This window comes from Mustela lutreola, chromosome 11, assembly GCF_030435805.1.
Source record: "Mustela lutreola isolate mMusLut2 chromosome 11, mMusLut2.pri, whole genome shotgun sequence".
In the NCBI taxonomy this organism is placed as follows: Eukaryota; Metazoa; Chordata; class Mammalia; order Carnivora; family Mustelidae; genus Mustela; species Mustela lutreola.
The window spans coordinates 93,818,937-93,835,103 of record NC_081300.1 but is presented as its reverse complement, the minus strand read 5'-3'; the positions used below and the strand labels follow the sequence as shown (position 1 = coordinate 93,835,103).

Genomic DNA, 16,167 nt, shown 5'->3' with positions numbered 1-16,167 from the left:
TCAAGGATTCTACAGCAGACCAGCCCTAATCCCCGTCTGGGTGGAGTCTGGAAATCCCCATCTTCTGGGGAACCCCTTTCTGCATCTCCAGGGGCAGAACTCAAGCCTGATTAACAAACACGCAGGTAGTAGTGCTTTCCCTTGGGCAAAGCCCAACGCTAAGTGCTTTAATGCACTGACTCATTTAATCCTCACGGTAATCCAGTGGAGTGGGTACTCTTACTATTTCCATTTCACAGATGAGGAAATTGAGGTATGGAGAAGTCAAGTCATTTGCCCAAGGTTAGTAAGAGGAGGAGGCAGCAGACCGGACAGTGTGTTGTCTGGGAAGGGGTGATGAGGTTCCTGCAAGCTTGGGGCCTAATCGACTAGTTTCCTGTTGTGGGAGGGAGAGAAGAGTAGACATTCCTCTCTCACCTCGCTGCCCCGTGTTGGGGGGAGGGCCCGCTGACTGTATGCTCCACCTCAGACTGGGGGGCACCCCACTGTCAACCTCACCCCACGTAAGGCCTGCAGAGAAAATGAAAGCACGGGGGAGAGCAGAGAGGGAGGCCCAGAAGCATGGGTGTCCGCGGTCCGAGAGGGCTTCCTGGAGAAAGATGTATTCCTGAGGTGTGGCCCCGATAGTAGTGGCCCAGGGGAGCTCGGCCTACCCAGGCACCAGCAACGGCAAGAGCAGAACCGAGGGTGAGGACAGAACCCGAATGGGGCGGGGCTACGGCCGTGGGGGGTCGGTTCAGCAGAGTCGCGGAATAGTCGAGACCCGGCGGGGTTGGGATCCTTCCCCAGGGGGTGACGAAAGCTGTGGTCGCTATTGCACGGACCCGCCCGGAGCGTGCAGATAAGGCCTTGCAGGAGGGAGTCGCAGGGGCGCGCCCCCTCGAGGCCAAGAGGCTCGACCCCGCCCCGCCCCAGGCCCCGCCTCTCCTCCATCTGGCCCCGCCCCCGCGGCGCTGAGGCACCTGGGGGTCTGCAGGGGCTAGGTGGGTGGGGCCAATGTTGCCCCGCCCCTCGGTCGTTCATTCCCTTCTTTAGCCCTCGCGATGCGACCTCGGGTGGGCGAGGTGTGGGCGTGGCTTGATAGGGCCCGCCTCTCTCCGAGCTCTCCTCTGAGACCCCAGGACCCAGTCAGCCGTGGCGGATCCGGATTAATGGGCGGGACCAGGTCCGACCCCGCCCCTGGGATCCGCCCCCCTCCGGCCGAGTCTGGCTCGGGGAAGGACCGGGGCGTGGTCTATCCCGGTCCCGCCCCACCCTGGCCCCGCCTCTGCCGTGGCCGCCCTCCCCCGCTGGGCTCCGCTAGCACAGCCGGTTCCTCTTTACATAACGGCGCGAGGCGGCATGGGCTCGGGCCACCGCCTCCGCCCGGCCGCCCGCCCGGACTGTCGCGGCCCGTGGTGGCGACGGCGACGGCAGCAGCAAAGTTTCCCCGGCGGCGGCCCGGGGGCGCATCCCCCCGCAACTGTCAAGCGCTGGCGGCGGAAATGATGAGGCGCTGGCCATTTTCCGAGCCCGGGTTTCCTGCCTGAGCCCCGCTCGAGCGAGCCGCGAGCCAGGAGCCGGCGCGCGGGAGAGAACGCGCCCGGGGCGGGGGCCCGCCCGCCCCCTCGGGATTTCGGGGGGCCGGGGGCGCGCGACGCCATGGGCCGGCCGGGCCCGTACCCCCTCTCTCTCAGGTAAGCCCGCCTTTCCCGGCGCTCCCTCCACGGGGTTGGGAGGGCTCTGATGGGGGAAGAGGAGGCCCCCTGTCCGGTTCTGCCCGGTGTCTGCGCACTCCCACAACAGCCTGAAATACTGTCCTGCCCCTGACCCGGATGGGGTGTTCAGGGAGGGGCGGCCCTTCTGCAGCTCCTGCGACACCCTCCCAGCCGACACCCCCACCCACACACGTGTTGGCGATGTAATAGGGGAGGCAGTGGGGAAGGCGCTGAGAGGGTATGGTTAATACCCCCAGTCTACCCCTTAAAGTAGCCCAGTCAGTCGAGGGCAGCAGTCCCCCTCAACTTGTGTGTGGTGAGGAGGGGTCCAGGGTCAAGCCTTGGTACCTTGAAAGTGAAAGCAGTCAGACGGGGCTGTGAGGATGGGAGAGCCCTCTGGGAGTGGGGCCACCTGTCCCTCCCCATTCTCCCAGCCCAGACCATGTGGCTAGGAGGGTGTCTCTGGATTCTAGAAGCCCCTCTCCCCAGTCACCATACCTCAGAGGTGGGCCAGGCCAGGTGCCCCCAAGCCGCTGAGTTTGGGGCTTCCCAAGGGTTCAAGAGTCCTGGCGCTCAGTTCTCTTTGAGTTGGTGCCCTCACACCCCAGACCTGGAGCTCAGGTGAATCCTCCTATCTAAGAAAAAAAAAAAAAAAAAGTGGGCGGGATGGGGGTGATTTGCCTTTTAGGTCAGCACGGCTGGGAGGGTCATTTCAGAGGCCTTTAATGCTTGGTGCAGAAATCCCCTCCGTTCCCTCCCTCTGCCCATGGGGGCTTTTGGGATGATGGGGATTGCATTTGAGGAACTGGGGAGGGGGGCCTTCCTGCCTGTCCTGCGTTTTTTTTTTTTTTTTTTTCTTTAATTTCCTCATTCTCCTGTTTCTCTTCCCCATTCCCGGCCACGATGATGTAGGTGAGGAGGTCACTGCCTGCAGCTGGAGGCCTCCAGGGAGGGGCATGGCCAGGCCTGACTGAGCGGGAGGAAGTGAAATTGGGCTGCGGTGGGGGCTTTGGAGCAGAGGGCCTGGCAAAGCAATGTCTGCAGGGCCAACGTCCAGCTTTGGGGGCAGGAGGGGCTGAGATCTGACCCCCATGCACCCCTCCTGGGAGGGGAGCATCCCCTGACCCCCACCAGCTGTCAGGCTCAGCTAGGGCAGCCAGCCCATCCTGCCTTCCCTTTTACAGTCCAGCTGCAAGGCCCCTGCCAGGCGATGGGCACATGGGTCTCCAGGGCTAGGGGCGCGAGTCATGTCTGGCTTTCTCATCACTGACCTGGCTGCCAGAGCGGAAACAGCTCTGAGGGCTCCCTGGGGCTGCGGGGGCTGGAGACCCAGCCCTAATGGGGGGAGAGCAGGCAGAGGCCTCCCGGGCAGGCTGGGGTCAGCCGATGAGAGGCCAGGGCCCGCTTGGGAAGTTGGAAGGGTTTTTAATACACTTTTTCTGAGCTTTTTCCCACAACCCTCCTCTGGGAGGGAAAATCCTTCTGAGCCAAAGGGTGAACATTCCTAGAACTTGTGCGAGTCCCTGTGGACCACAGAGGCAGCCAGCTGGGAAGGAGCTGGACTGAAGTACCAGCTGCTGGGGTCTGAGGACCTTCCGGGGTTTAGCAGTGGGAGAGGAGGGTCCTGGAGGCGGAGGTTCCATGCTCCCACTGCTTCAGTCCAGCTGAGGGCATGGCCAAGTGACACCTGTGAACCTCAGTCCCCCCCCCCCATGTGAAATGGGATAATAACAGGTTTATGGTAGGGATTTAATGAGTCATTGTGTGAGAAGCACCTGCTGCCTGGCAGAGAAAAGGTTCAATTACAGATGGTGGTGGTTATTTTATTATTATCATTACCATCAATATCTTGATTTTTCTGGCCGTGGAATGTTTGTCCATCAGCATCCCTCGAGCATTTCCAGCACGTGGGTGGTTCTGAGGGGGGGGGGTGGTCCTGAGTTTTTAGGAGAAGAATTGGAAAGATGCAGGCAGGATGAGGGGGTGGTGCTTCCTGGCTACAAAGCCTTGCTTTACTATCCCAGCCTCAGTTTCCTCGTCTGTCAAATGGGTGTGATCAGAGTACCTAATTCTTAGGGTCATTGCAACCATATGAGCGAATTTGCAAAGCGTTTAGAACATTTTGATCAGGAGTGATAATAGCAATAGTGATGAGACTGTTACTGTTTGTTGTGGGTGTCAGCTCTGATTGTTTCCCTTCCTGATCCTCTGTTTTCCCTCCCCCTCCCCTGCCGTTCCTGTAAATCCTGGACTTAATCCTTCCTGCTAGATAGAACTTTCTAGTACAAATCAGATTCTGTAGAACCACTCCAGATATGGGGGGAGCCTGGGCCCAGCAGACACTGAAGCAGGTCAGCCTTTGGGGGCCCTTGGATATCTTGGTCCAGCCGTGTTACCCCAGGACACCCTCCACCTCCTGGATGGAACCTCTCCAAGGACAAAGAGGGCAGGGCTGGAGGCACTTGGAAGACCTCCCAGTGCAGCCCACTTTGGGGGTTGGGGGTATGGAGATGCACATGAAGCAGTCAGAGCTGGGCCTCCCCTGACGATAATAGGTAAGGATATTATTAGTAGTATTATTAAATGAGTTGCCTCTCCTGTTAAATTCCCACTTCTCCTTGGTAGCGACATGGATTTTGGAGCCAAATCCAGGATCTGCCAGGTTCTAGCTGTGAGGCCTAGGGCAAATTATCGGACCTCTCTGGACCTCATCTGCCCAACAGGGACCAAGAGTCTTAGCCTTTCAGGGGTATATGAACCTGTGGGTAAGGTAATATATGGAGTGTGTGAGCCCGGCGCAATGTAGGGACTTGAAAGGCGTTGGCTGTAATTGCTATGGCTCTGTGCCCCTGGGCTTGTCCCTTAACCTCTCTGAGCTCTGCTGTCCTCCTCTGTGACATGGGAGTACTAATGCCTGGATTATATTGAAAAGAGGCATGCACAATGCCTGGCATGCAGTCGGTGCTCAATAAGTGTGAGCTGCTACTGTGAGTGCCCTAGAGGGGGCTAATACTTCATTGCTGGGTTTCCTGGGAAAATGGTCCCAAGGGCCACCCGTACCACCCCCCCGCCCCCCCGCCCCGGGTGTTCAGCATCTTTGGCTGGGCGGGGCAGGAAGCTGCTTCCATCTGGCAGATGGGAGAAGCCTGCCTCAGAGTCCAGAGGTGTAATACAAGTTTCTTGTTCCCAGCCAGACCCTGCTCCCAGCTACCCTCCCTCCCTGAGGAAACTGAGGCGGGCAGTCTGCCCAGGGGAAGTGACTCAGCTGGGGTCACTCGCTGAGTCAGGCTTAATTGGACCCAGGAGCCCTGCACCCCAGCTCCCTGGCTTCCGGGGGCCTGTAGTCCCTTGGAAACTGGGCAGGTCCAAAGGCCACAGCTGGACACAGCTCACTTGGGTCCTGTCCCCTGGGGAACCACCATTCCTCAGCCGGGGCTCTGAGGTCCCATGGACCACCCCTAGGCTTCGCAACCTGGTATTCTTCTTCCCAGCAAGGGCAAGGGGCACTTCCCCAGGAGAGCAAGTCCTCCTGGTGTCCCCCGGCCCCGCCTCGACCGGAAGCCCAGCAGCTGAGCAGATGGCTGGAAGATTTGTCCTCCCACGCCACCCTGTCAGGGGTCGGGGAGGGGGGCCAGGCTGCAGGCTTCCTCGTGAGCCAGGCCCTGAGCCTCTGGGGGCCTTTCCGGATGTGGGCCCCCACCCCCGTTGGTGGGGGGGGGGCGGTGAGCGAGGGCAGGCTGCCACTGCCCCTTGTGTCCCCAGGGAGGCCTGGGAGGGAGGAAGTCTGCCCTGCTCACCGGGAGCTGACTCACAGGGTGCCTGATGGAGGTGCCGGCCTTGGGGAGCTGGAGGACTAGAAATGTGACTGGGGGAGGCGGTCACAAAAGAGGGCCTTGGGCATGAATACGCCCTCTGAGAGCCGGCCTCTCACGGGACAGGCCAGAGAAGGTGAGTGTGGGGAGAGGTTCACCTCTCCTGACACCATTGCAGGGTGCAGGACACCGCGGGGGTGTCCCCTGGGTAGAGTCTCAGCCTTCTCAACTCGGGGGCAGTGAGCAGAAGTCACACGCTGGTATGGAGGGGTGGTGCTGGGGCTGGGGAGTACTGCCCTTTCTTGGGGGGATAGTCCCTGGCTTTCTCCTGAAGCCTAGCTGGGTAGGTAGTTGGGGTGTCAGGCTGGGTGTGGGCACAGAGGACTTGAATGTCCCTGGGCACTAGGTGACCCCAGAGAGGGTGCCTCAGGACTCCACGGACTGCTCAGTGATATAGGGCAGAACCCACCTCTCAGCCTCCCCAGGACCTCAGAACCTTTATTCCCTACATCCCAGGGGCTTCTCCACAGTCTGGACAGCCTGAATGGTGTGAGAGGGCAGTGGCCTGACTCCCAGACGTGTGTGTTGGAGTCCCGCCCCCCCCCCCCAACTCTCTGGGCTTCCTTGGGCAGAGGGTCTGGGCTGCTGGAGAAGTTGGTGCTATAGGTGGGAAAGGACAAAATGCTTGCTGTGGCCTATAGTCAACCTGGAGGCCTCCCTGGAGGAGGTGTCTCCCTCCAAAAATATGGGACTTCCTGCTCAAACATCTGTGAGCTGGGGGCAGGGGAAGCTGTGGACCTGGGGGAGGATGGAAGCTCTGGACTGGCTCATTTTAACTTCATTTACCACAATTTAAACTATTCTCCCCAAGCCTTGGCAGGTGAAATTCCCACAGGTGGGTAACGGTCTTGTCTGCACCTGGGCCTCATAATTAAGTGGGAAATGTTAGTTTCCCCAGATTATGTTGTTACCCAGGGTGATCAGATAGAAGAGGGGCTGAGGAGCCCCAGTCTCTGGGGTCACGGGCTAGAGCGGGCCCCACAGTTCAGATTCCCTGCCTAGAGCCAGGATTCCCAGCTGTTCAGCGCCTCATTTCTCTCCAACTTGGTAGGGGCTTGAGGGTTGCTTAGGCTGGATCTGCTTCAGCGGGGGACACCAAGCTCGGGCTAGGGCTTTAAGGCCCGCAGGCACTCGGGTGGACATAATTGTCTTGAATATGGGGTCCTGAGAGGCAGATCCACCCCCAGCCCAGCCCAGGGCCCTAGGATGGGCAGGGGGACCGTGATTTTCATGTGTTTGCTGTGGGGACTTGGGGGGAAGGGGGTGCCAGGATTCGACCTTCCTGCTCCGCATAACATCTGTCTTATCCCTCACCCCACCATGGGATTTGGGAAATGCCGGGGCGCCCCACCTCCACACACATAGCTGGGAACTCCCCGCCCCAGAAGCCCAAGTGCATCAGGTGGGAGGGACTCTGCGGATTTGCAGGCCTGTCTGTGTGAGTGCGTTCATCCCTGTGCTCTGGTAGGTGGGGGAAGGGGGGAGGAGGGGCCAGTGGAAGGGACCCAAACACCCTCCTACTTATACCCCTCACCCTAAGCCTGGAGATTCCTGGGAATTCCTCAGGTGATTAATAAATGCTTTCTGCTAAGAGGTTTTCAGGCTTTAATCCCACAGTGGGTGTGATCTGATCAATTACTTAGCATATAGTAAGTGTTCAATAAATGGCTGCCACCGGGGCTCGGGCCCAAGGAGAGGACCATCTTCCTGCCGCCTGGCTGCCGGCCCAGCCAGGAAACCTCCGAGGCACGCCCCCCCCCCCCCCAGACCCCTCCCAGACGTGGGCCCTAGCTGAGCACTCAGTGCTCTGACTGGTGACTTCCTGCCCGGAGCTCCTGCCTGGAGCCACCTCTCCCCTGAGAAGGCCTTTTGTTCAGGCTCCCTTGATGCTCCCTGCTGGCCCAGCCCACAAGGCAGGCTCCCTCTCTGGCTTCTATGATCAAAGGCCTGAAATTCTCTGGAGCTGGTGCTCTTCTCTGCTAGCAGTAAGAGTAATAAAATAGCAACAACCACTTGTTTGCTGAGCCCAGTGCCCAGCGCCTCGCAGACCTCCATTCTCAGAATGTTCCTAGTGACTGCCGAGAGCTGAACACTGGCCCATTTTACAGATGGGGCACGGGCTCAGAGAGACGAGCCCCCTTTTCTGTACCGCACAGCGAAGAAGTTGCAGAGGCAGGAGGCGGCCCCAAGTTTGGCTGGTAGCCCCACAAGTGCTTGTCTGGGCTGGGAGGGGTGGTGGATCTCTGTGTGTTTCTCAGAGCCCTGCAGCCCTTCTGTTTGTCCCTGTCGGTCAGGAGTACGACTCCAAGAGCAGGACTACCAAACCGCAGCCCGCCCCAATCCCAGGAGTTCATTAACTCATACAGGTGCTATTTCGGGAGCATCTACTCTGACCTGGCCGTGGGGGTGACCCGAGCGAGATGGCCTCTGCACCTTCCAGGGGCAAACAGCCCTGGTTGAGCGCACAGGACAGAGAGCGGTTCTAATCCCAGCTCTATACCTCACTGGCAAACAGCCCTGGTTGAGCGCACAGGACAGAGAGCGGTTCTAATCCCAGCTCTATACCTCACTGGCCGTAGGGCTCTGGGCAAGCTAATCTTCCCATGTCTTGGCTTTTTTATCTATAAACTGGATGTATTGATAGGTCTCCCCTCTACCCTCCAGTGTAGATGAAACTAGTGAGTATAAATGCAAAGTGTTTAGCACACGGCAGGGCATCTAAAAAGCCAGAAATAGTGTCATTTATTCTTATTTTTGTTTTTAAAATTGTATTTCTAAAATTGAGATACGATTGGGGTGCCTGGTGGCTCAGTCGGTTAAATGTCTGCCTTCAGCTCAGGTCATGATCCCAGGGTCCTGGGATGGAGCCCCAGCCGCTCGCCCTGCTTGTATTCTCTTTTTCCCTGTCAAATAAATAAAATCTTAAGAAATAAAATTGAGATATGATCAACAAACATTAGTTTCAAGGATACAACATAATAACTAGATTTCCTGTGATCATTTTACAATGTATACAAATGTCAATCATTCTTTTTAAACTTGTACCCTGTGGTTGCTTTCCTGACCCCCTGGTGGCTTTGGGACCTGGGCAGAGGAGCTGATGCCCCCTGACTTCCGCAGGGGCTGAATGAGAAGTTTATGTCCCTCCCCTGGGTTTCCTTCATTCAAAATACATTCGCTGGGAAAGTGAGTCTTCCTAACGGTGTGCATTCTGGCACTGACCAGGCATTTTGGGAGGGCTTCTGTGGGGGTTTCTATTGCCAGCAATGGGACCTCCCATGCTTCAGTTTCTCTGTCTGTAAAATGGGAGCAATTATAGGCCCAACTTCTTAGGGCTTCCATGAAGCCTAGGAGAGTTAATGCTTTGCAAAAGCAGAACCGAGGCCTGATGTCTAGCAAGTACTTGGTCCACACTGCTCTTCTGTTGGGGGAACTGTAGGAGGTGTGGTTAGGAGGGCTGCCAGCCATCCCCCAGGCAGTGGGGAAGCCTGGAGCTGGCACACTGTTCCAGGAAGCCTCCGGCCGAGGTTGGGCCCTGCCCTTGGGCTTCGGGACTCGGGGGTGCCTGGGAGGTGGGTTGGCCTGGTGAGAGGTGGTTGTTGAGGGGGGACTGGCCCCAATGCATCTCTTGCGGGACTATGGGTTGCAAATACAGCTGATCGCTTGCATTCGTACATTCATTCATTCAGTGGGCATTTACTGAGCTCCCGCTGCATGCTAGGAACTGGGGCTGGAGCAGGGACCAGATTGGGAAGCTCATAGTCTGGTGTGGAAATAGCCACTAATTTAAAAAATAACAGCTATTTAAAAAAAAAAAAAAAAAAGATTTAGGGGCACCTGGGTGGCTCAGTGGGTTAAGCCTCTGCCTTCAGCCCAGGTCATGATCTCAGGGTCCTGGGATTGAGCCCCGCATCAGGCTCTCTGCTCAGCGGCTCTCTCTCTGCCTGCCTCTCTGCCTACTTGTGATCTCTCTCTCTCTGTGTCAAATAAATGAATAAAATCTTAAAAAAAAAAAAAGATTTATTTATTTTAGAGGAGGGAGTGAACACACTTGGTGGGAGGCAGAGGGAGAGAATCTCAAGCAGACTCGATTGGGGGGACTGGAGCTCACAACCCCGAGGTTATGACCTGAGCTGAAATCAAGAGTGGGACGCTTTGCTGACTGAGCCGCGCCTGCTGTTGAATGCTAACATGTGACGGGTGTGCTGAAGGTCAAGTTCAGGACTTTGTGGGCTCATAGAAGGTTCTCGCGTGTGAAGTTGGAAGCCAGCTCAGAGCAGGCAGGGCTGAGGGGACACTGAAGGCAAGGCCCAGAGGCTGCAGCCAGCACGTGATGCTGCAGATCACACAGGGTCTCCTAGAGGAGCAGGAGCTTGGGTCTGGAATCCTAGAGCTTTCTGGGCCCCCTAACCTGCGAGAACAGTGCTTGCCTCGCCTGTGCGACTGCATGGGGGTGGCCATGGGGTTAACTAAGGACAAATCACACACAGGCCCTCAGCAGCAGGGCGGCTTTCTGGGCAGTGTGGGGGCCAAGGGCACATGTTCCTCCCCTCCCTTCCCTTCTGCCTGGCAGCCTTTGTTGACTACTGTGTGCAAAGCGGACGAGGTCTCCGCCTTCCTCACTGATGCAGACACTTGCTCTACACTGCCTGGGGCGCCCCACTGCAGTCACTGCAGGGTCCCCAGTATGGCCCAGGGAGGGCAGGGCAGCGCAGCCCTCACTGTCCTGTAGCTTCCCTGCAGGCCTGCCCCCCCGCCCCCTGCCTAGATAGAAGGTATGTGTGCTCTGGGGTGTGGTAGAAGGAACCTTGGTCTCCAGGTTCTGGTCTCCACCTTGAGTGCCTCTCAAGGACTCCTTATAACCATTTAATGAAGTGGGTACCATGTGCTCCGCATTGGACAGATGAGGGAAGTGGGGTTCAGAGAGATCCAGTCAGGTGTCAGAGGTCACACACAGCCTCCACATATGTGTATAGTATAGCTTGGTGCCTGGCACAGAGTAGACCCTCAGTAATAGTTTTTTATTGGGGAGGGGGCATGGTGGCAGAATGAGCAGCTGTCATTATGTCGTCCCCAAAGGAGCCCAGGCCCAGCCAGGCTTAGTTGGAAGGACAGCATTGATTGTGACTAGAGAGGTCCAGGGTTCAGCACCTTGGACAGCAGAGGGTGGGGGGCTTCTACCGTTTTGATTGTGTGGTGCCGAAGAAGGAGCCATAGGGGTAGGAGGAGAAGGGAGCCCCAGGAGGGATGCGTAGGCAAGAGTCTGCCTGTCCTGATATCCCCCCCCCTCATCGGAGCAGGAAATAACCTTTGCACTCCTTTGTGAGTCTTGTTAATTCCTTTTTATTTGTCGTTTTATATTTATTTTTATTGACACCAGTGATACACTCTCATTGTAATATTTAAATAGTAACAGCCAGCCTTTGGTAGGCTTTTCCTAAGTTCTAACACCTTTATATTTATTAACTCAGTGAATCCTCATAACACTCCTATAAGGCAGGTACAAGCGTGTTCCCCATTTTACAGATGGGGAAACAAGAGAGAAGTCAGTAACTCACCTAAAGGCAGGTAACGAGTCAGTGGTGGTGCTGGCGTTTGAACCCAGGCTCAGTGTTCTCAACCAGAGAGACATGTAGCAGCAGTGTTCCTTCGTTACTTGAATCCCAAATCCGGTTCTTCCCCCAGAAGTCACCACTGTTTTCAGCAGCTTTGTGCCAGCCACACCTTTCTTGCCCGCCACTTAAACACATTTACATGGACATCAAAATTGGTAGTTCGGTTTTGTGTGTGTTCACGTATATGGGACCACAGAGTCTGCATTGTTTCATGGTTTGCCTTGGGGATCTCCCTGGGGTGGCAGCGCAGACCTTCCCCTACCTCGTCCACTGCTGCAGAATACCACAGCCTGCAGATGCAGCGCCGTTTGCTGTACCAGTCTCTGATGGGCATTTAAGTTGTATAAACACCGGTAGGTCACATCCGGGGATTGTCTTGTACCTACCTCTCTGCACATGCAGCAAGCATTCTCTCGAATACTTGAAAGTGGAGTTCCTGGGTCTGAAATGCACCCTGCCAAACTGCCCTCCAAAAAGGCTGTATCACTCCGAGCACTAGCAGCACTGTACGGGAGTGACCATTTCGCTGCACCTTCACCAGCACCGGGTATTATCGGTGACTTCCGATTTCTGACGTTGTGCCTGGTGAATAACCTGTCTCGCGGGTTTAAGTAGTCTTTTGCTCAGCTGCTCACTCCTTTGTTGCCCACCCCTCTGTGTCTTTCAGCCTGGCCGCCCCACCTCGGTCTCCGCCATGAACGGGCCCACCCTGCAGCCCTCCTCGGCCTCCTCCGCATCCTCGCCCTCCTCGTCGGCCGCCGCGTCGTCGCCGTCCCCGCGGGGCTGGAGCGAGTTCTGCGAGCTGCACGCGGTGGCCGCGGCCCGGGAGCTGGCGCGGCAGTACTGGCTCTTCGCGCGCGAGCACCCGCACCACGCGCCCCTGCGCGCCGAGCTCGTGTCGCTGCAGTTCACCGACCTCTTCCAGCGCTACTTCTGCCGCGAGGTACGCGAGGGCTGGACACCAGGGCCACCGGGGACCCGGGCCGCGCCGCCCGCGCGCGACTACCGGGACACGGGCCGCGGGCCCCCGTCCAAGGCCGAGGCAGCCCCGGCCGAGTCGGGCCCGGGTCCCGCCGCCCCTGCGCTGCCCAAGGCCCGTAGCTCGGAGGAGCTGGCCCCGCCGCGACCGTCCGCCGCCTGCACCTTCCAGCACCTGCGCCACAGCCTGCGCCACATCCTGCGCCGCGGCTCGGCCGTGGAGCTGCCGGCCGCCACTGGGGCCGCGGGGGAGGCGGGGGAGGGCCCGGCCCGCTCCGGCCTGGCCAGGAAGCTCCTGCCCTGGAGCCTGGCCCGCGAGCCGCCGCCCGAGGCCCTCAAGGAGGCGGCGCTGCGCTACAGCCTGGCAGACGAGGCGTCCATGGACAGCGGGGCGCGCTGGCAGCGGGGGCGGCTGGCGCTGCGGCGCACCCGGGGCCCCGACGGCGGTGCGGACCGCGTGCTGGAGCTCTTCGACCCGCCCAAGGTAAGCTCCCCGCGTGACAGCCCCGCAGGCGGCCACATGCGCCCCAAGGGAAAGCATGCCTTGGAAAAAGTGAGGCGTTTCTTTCAGGCAGTTTTGGATTTGCGGAGAGGGTGCAGAGATGGCCCGGGGTTCCCTCGGACGCCCCACGCAGCCGTGCCTGACCTTAGCAGCTCGCGTTACTGCGGCATGTGCCTAACCGAGACCGCACGCGGCTCGCGTCGGTTTTTCTGTTCCAGCATATTCCATATTCGATTCGGTTGTCGTGGTGTCTCTTTAGGGCCCTCACGGCTTTGACAAATTCTCAGGCTTTCCTTGTTTCTGATGACGGTTTTGAGGGTTTTGAGGAGTAGTGGTCAAGGATTTTGTAGAAAGTGCAGAGACACCGTAGATGGGCATCACGTGGACTGTGACAGGTCCCTCTGGTCCTTGACACCCCTGACCCAGGTGGACCATGACCAAGAGGAGGAGGTTCTCTAGGGGGTTGAAAACCGTCCTTTTGATTCCTTTGCATGTCTCATGATTGGTGGATGTCTTATTTAAAGTGTTAAAAATTCTGTGTTTTTCCACGACTTAATTCAGCTCTGCAGGTGAGGCTGGAGGCTTAAGGGGTTCCAAACACCTGACAAGCTCTATCTTGGACTCAGCTGTATCAAATTGATGCAACCACGTGGCTTTCATTTGATTCCTTTCTCTTTCTGTCATGCTGCTGGAAAGTGAGCAAGGCACATGTGATCCTAGCCCCCGGAGGGTCCCGGTCTGAATGGAGGAGACTTATTCATTTAACAGATGTTTATTGAGCATGGACCGTGTACACAGATGCTGATGCTGGGGTCCTGGCATCTTAGTGGGAGCTACTGGGCAAGAAACATACAATCGAATAGGGAGTCATAAATTCTGCACAATGTTATAAAGGAGGAGCAGTGGGGCCTCTGGGAGTATCTCTGAGGGGTCCCGATTTGGTGGTTGGGATTGGGTGTTGCCAAAGAATCCCCTTGTGTGACGTAACCTTCGACGCTGTGTCTCGGACATCCAGGACAGAGGGTGAGCGAATGGGAAGCCCCACGGTGGTGGCCATGTTCGCACACGCCCAAGTCACCCAACACCCACAGGGCTCCCTCCCGCTGCCTGTCAGTAACCCAGGCCCCCCCCTCCTCCCACAGACTCCTGTTCCACGGATTACATTTCTCTGTTCCTGAACTTGATACAAATGGAATCACGCAGCAGGTTGCCTTTTGCGTCTGCTCCTTTGGCTCAGCAGAATGTTATAGAGGCTTATTCGTGCTCTCCTGTGCGTCAGGAGCCCCTTCCTATCTCGGTACGGCAGGGAGCTTACACCCACCTGTCGGTGGTATTTGGATCGTTTCTACTTTGGGACTTTTAGGAATAAAATTCATAAAAGCTATGAAATTCGCAAATAGATCCCTGTGTGGACATGTGCATCCATTTCTCTCAGGGAGATTCCTAGAGGCCTTGTTAGGTCATGTGGCAAGTGCATGTTCATCAGAAACGTCTGTATTTTTTTCAAAGTGGCTGCAAGATCTTCTGTCCCACCAGCCGTGTATGAGAGTGTTTTTCCATCCCCCCTCCCGGTGGCTGTGTATACCGGGTACTCACTGCAGCTTTAATGTGCATTTCCCTGATGACTCATGAGGTTAAACACCTTTTCATATGTTTATTGGCCCCTGGAATTAACTCTTTTATGTTTGCTTATTGTTTTTATTGAGTTGTCTCTTCTCATAGGACTTTTCATATATGCTGGATATATTTCCTTGTTTTGTAAATATCATCTCCAACTCTGTGGGTTCTCTATTTTCTTCGTTAATGGAATCTTTCCATGAACACAAGTTCTTTAAGTCCGTCTTATCAGCTGCTTTCCTTACAGTTATCGCTTTTTATGTCCTGTTTAAGAACATTTTATCCGCCCCCGGGGTGATGAAGATCTCCTATCTTTTCTTCTGGAAACTTTATTGTTTGGGCCTTCACATTATGGACCCAAATCCATCTGGAATTAGTTTTGATGTACAGTGTGAGGTAGGGGTCATGATTCTTCCAGTTGTTCCAGCACGATTTGCTGATGTGACCATCTTTTCTCTATTGGATTGCAGTGCTGCTTTTATCCTAAATCCAGTGTCCATTGGTGTGCTTCTAGAAGACTCTCCCTTCTGTTCCACTGGCCCATGTGTCTGTCCTTAGGCCAACACTACCCTGTCCTAATTACCAAAGTGTCCTAGTGAGCATTGAGCTGGTGACTTCTGGACCAGTCTTAATCCTGAGTGAAGAATTTCTCAGTGTCAGGGCACCTCGCTGGCTCCATCAGTAGAGCATGTGACTCTTGATCTCGGGGTTATGAGTTCGAGCCCCAGTTTGGGTGCAGAGAGGACTTAAAAATTACATCTTTAAAATAAAAAAAAAACTCTCAGTGTTTCAGGCAGAGGGAGCAGCACAGACAAAGGCCCTGAGGTGGGTAGGCATTCTGTGTGTTTTGAAGAATATAACAGAAGAGGCCTGGGGGGTGGGAGCACAGAGAGGGAAGATGGGGCATGGGGCGTATGTGTGGTTAGAGGGTCCCGTGAAGAGTTAGCGTTTTATTTCAAACACAACGGGAAGCTGTTGGAAAATGCAAGTGCAGATAAAAACTGTTTTCTCATCATTTTTAAAGTCTTGAGGTTATGACACCGTGAAAGGCAAACACGTGGTCTTATCTGTGTGACAGCACAGGGTCCCTATAAAACTTCACTTTCAAAACAGCTTCTGGGGTGCCTGGCTGGCTCAGCCGGAGGAGTGAGCGACACTTGATCCTCGGGGTCATGAGTTTGAGCCCCATGTTGGGGGTAGAGAACACTAAATAAATACTTTCAAAAATACAAGTAAAAAATAAATTTAAAAAACAACTTCTGCTTAAAACAAACCATCTTGGAAAACCAGGTATCAGGAGTCAAGTGGACCTGAGTGAGTTTAAATCATGACTTAACCTTTTCCCAGCTCTGGGGCCATAGGCAAGTGATAGCCCCTCTCCGAGCCTCAGTGGCCGCCTCTGTACAATGGGGGCTCACAGTACAACTGTACTCACAGTTTCGCCTTGTGGAGTTGTTGCGTGAACTGGCCCAGGGAGCACTCAGTGTGAGTGCTTCTTCTTGTCATGGTGGTGGTCATGGTAATGACTTTGGACTGAGAACAGTTTTATTCCCAGTGCTGGGCTGGGTCCTCACTGCCCAACTGGGAGGCACAAATGTTGTGTGTCGTGTTCTGGCCCTGGTGAAGTCGAGGCCTGGGGGAGGGCAGCTGGGGCCCTAGGGCTGTGTCGCAGGCTCGGTGGTTGGTCCAAGACCTGGGGTGTCCCCCACAACGTGAGCTGCCCTGTTAGGGCCTCTCCCAGCCCCTGCACCAAGTATCTGGCTTGATGGAGCAGCCCAGCTCCAGCAGCTTCTAGCAGCCTCCCACTGTGTTTGGAACAATCTAGGGGCTGTTCCTGAATGTTTCCTGGAATGACTTGGAGTGTCCAGGCTCCAGGCTGAGGATTC

The 16,167-nt window shown here is 56.1% G+C and overlaps 1 protein-coding gene across 2 annotated transcripts in view; it reads left to right on the top strand.

Annotated features, from left to right (window-relative positions):
• Positions 1-1,290: 1,290 nt before the first annotated feature.
• Positions 1,291-16,167, top strand: part of SH2B3 (SH2B adaptor protein 3) — a 35,502-nt gene continuing 20,625 nt past the window's right edge. Inside the window, exons 1-2 of one of the 2 annotated variants that reach the window (XM_059139128.1) lie at positions 1,291-1,676; positions 11,852-12,646. In XM_059139128.1, the coding sequence (XP_058995111.1) occupies positions 11,879-12,646 (768 nt within the window). In that variant the 5' untranslated portion in view covers positions 1,291-1,676; positions 11,852-11,878. The remainder of the gene's footprint in view (positions 1,677-11,851; positions 12,647-16,167) is intronic. The other variant, XM_059139129.1, reaches the window with a different exon arrangement.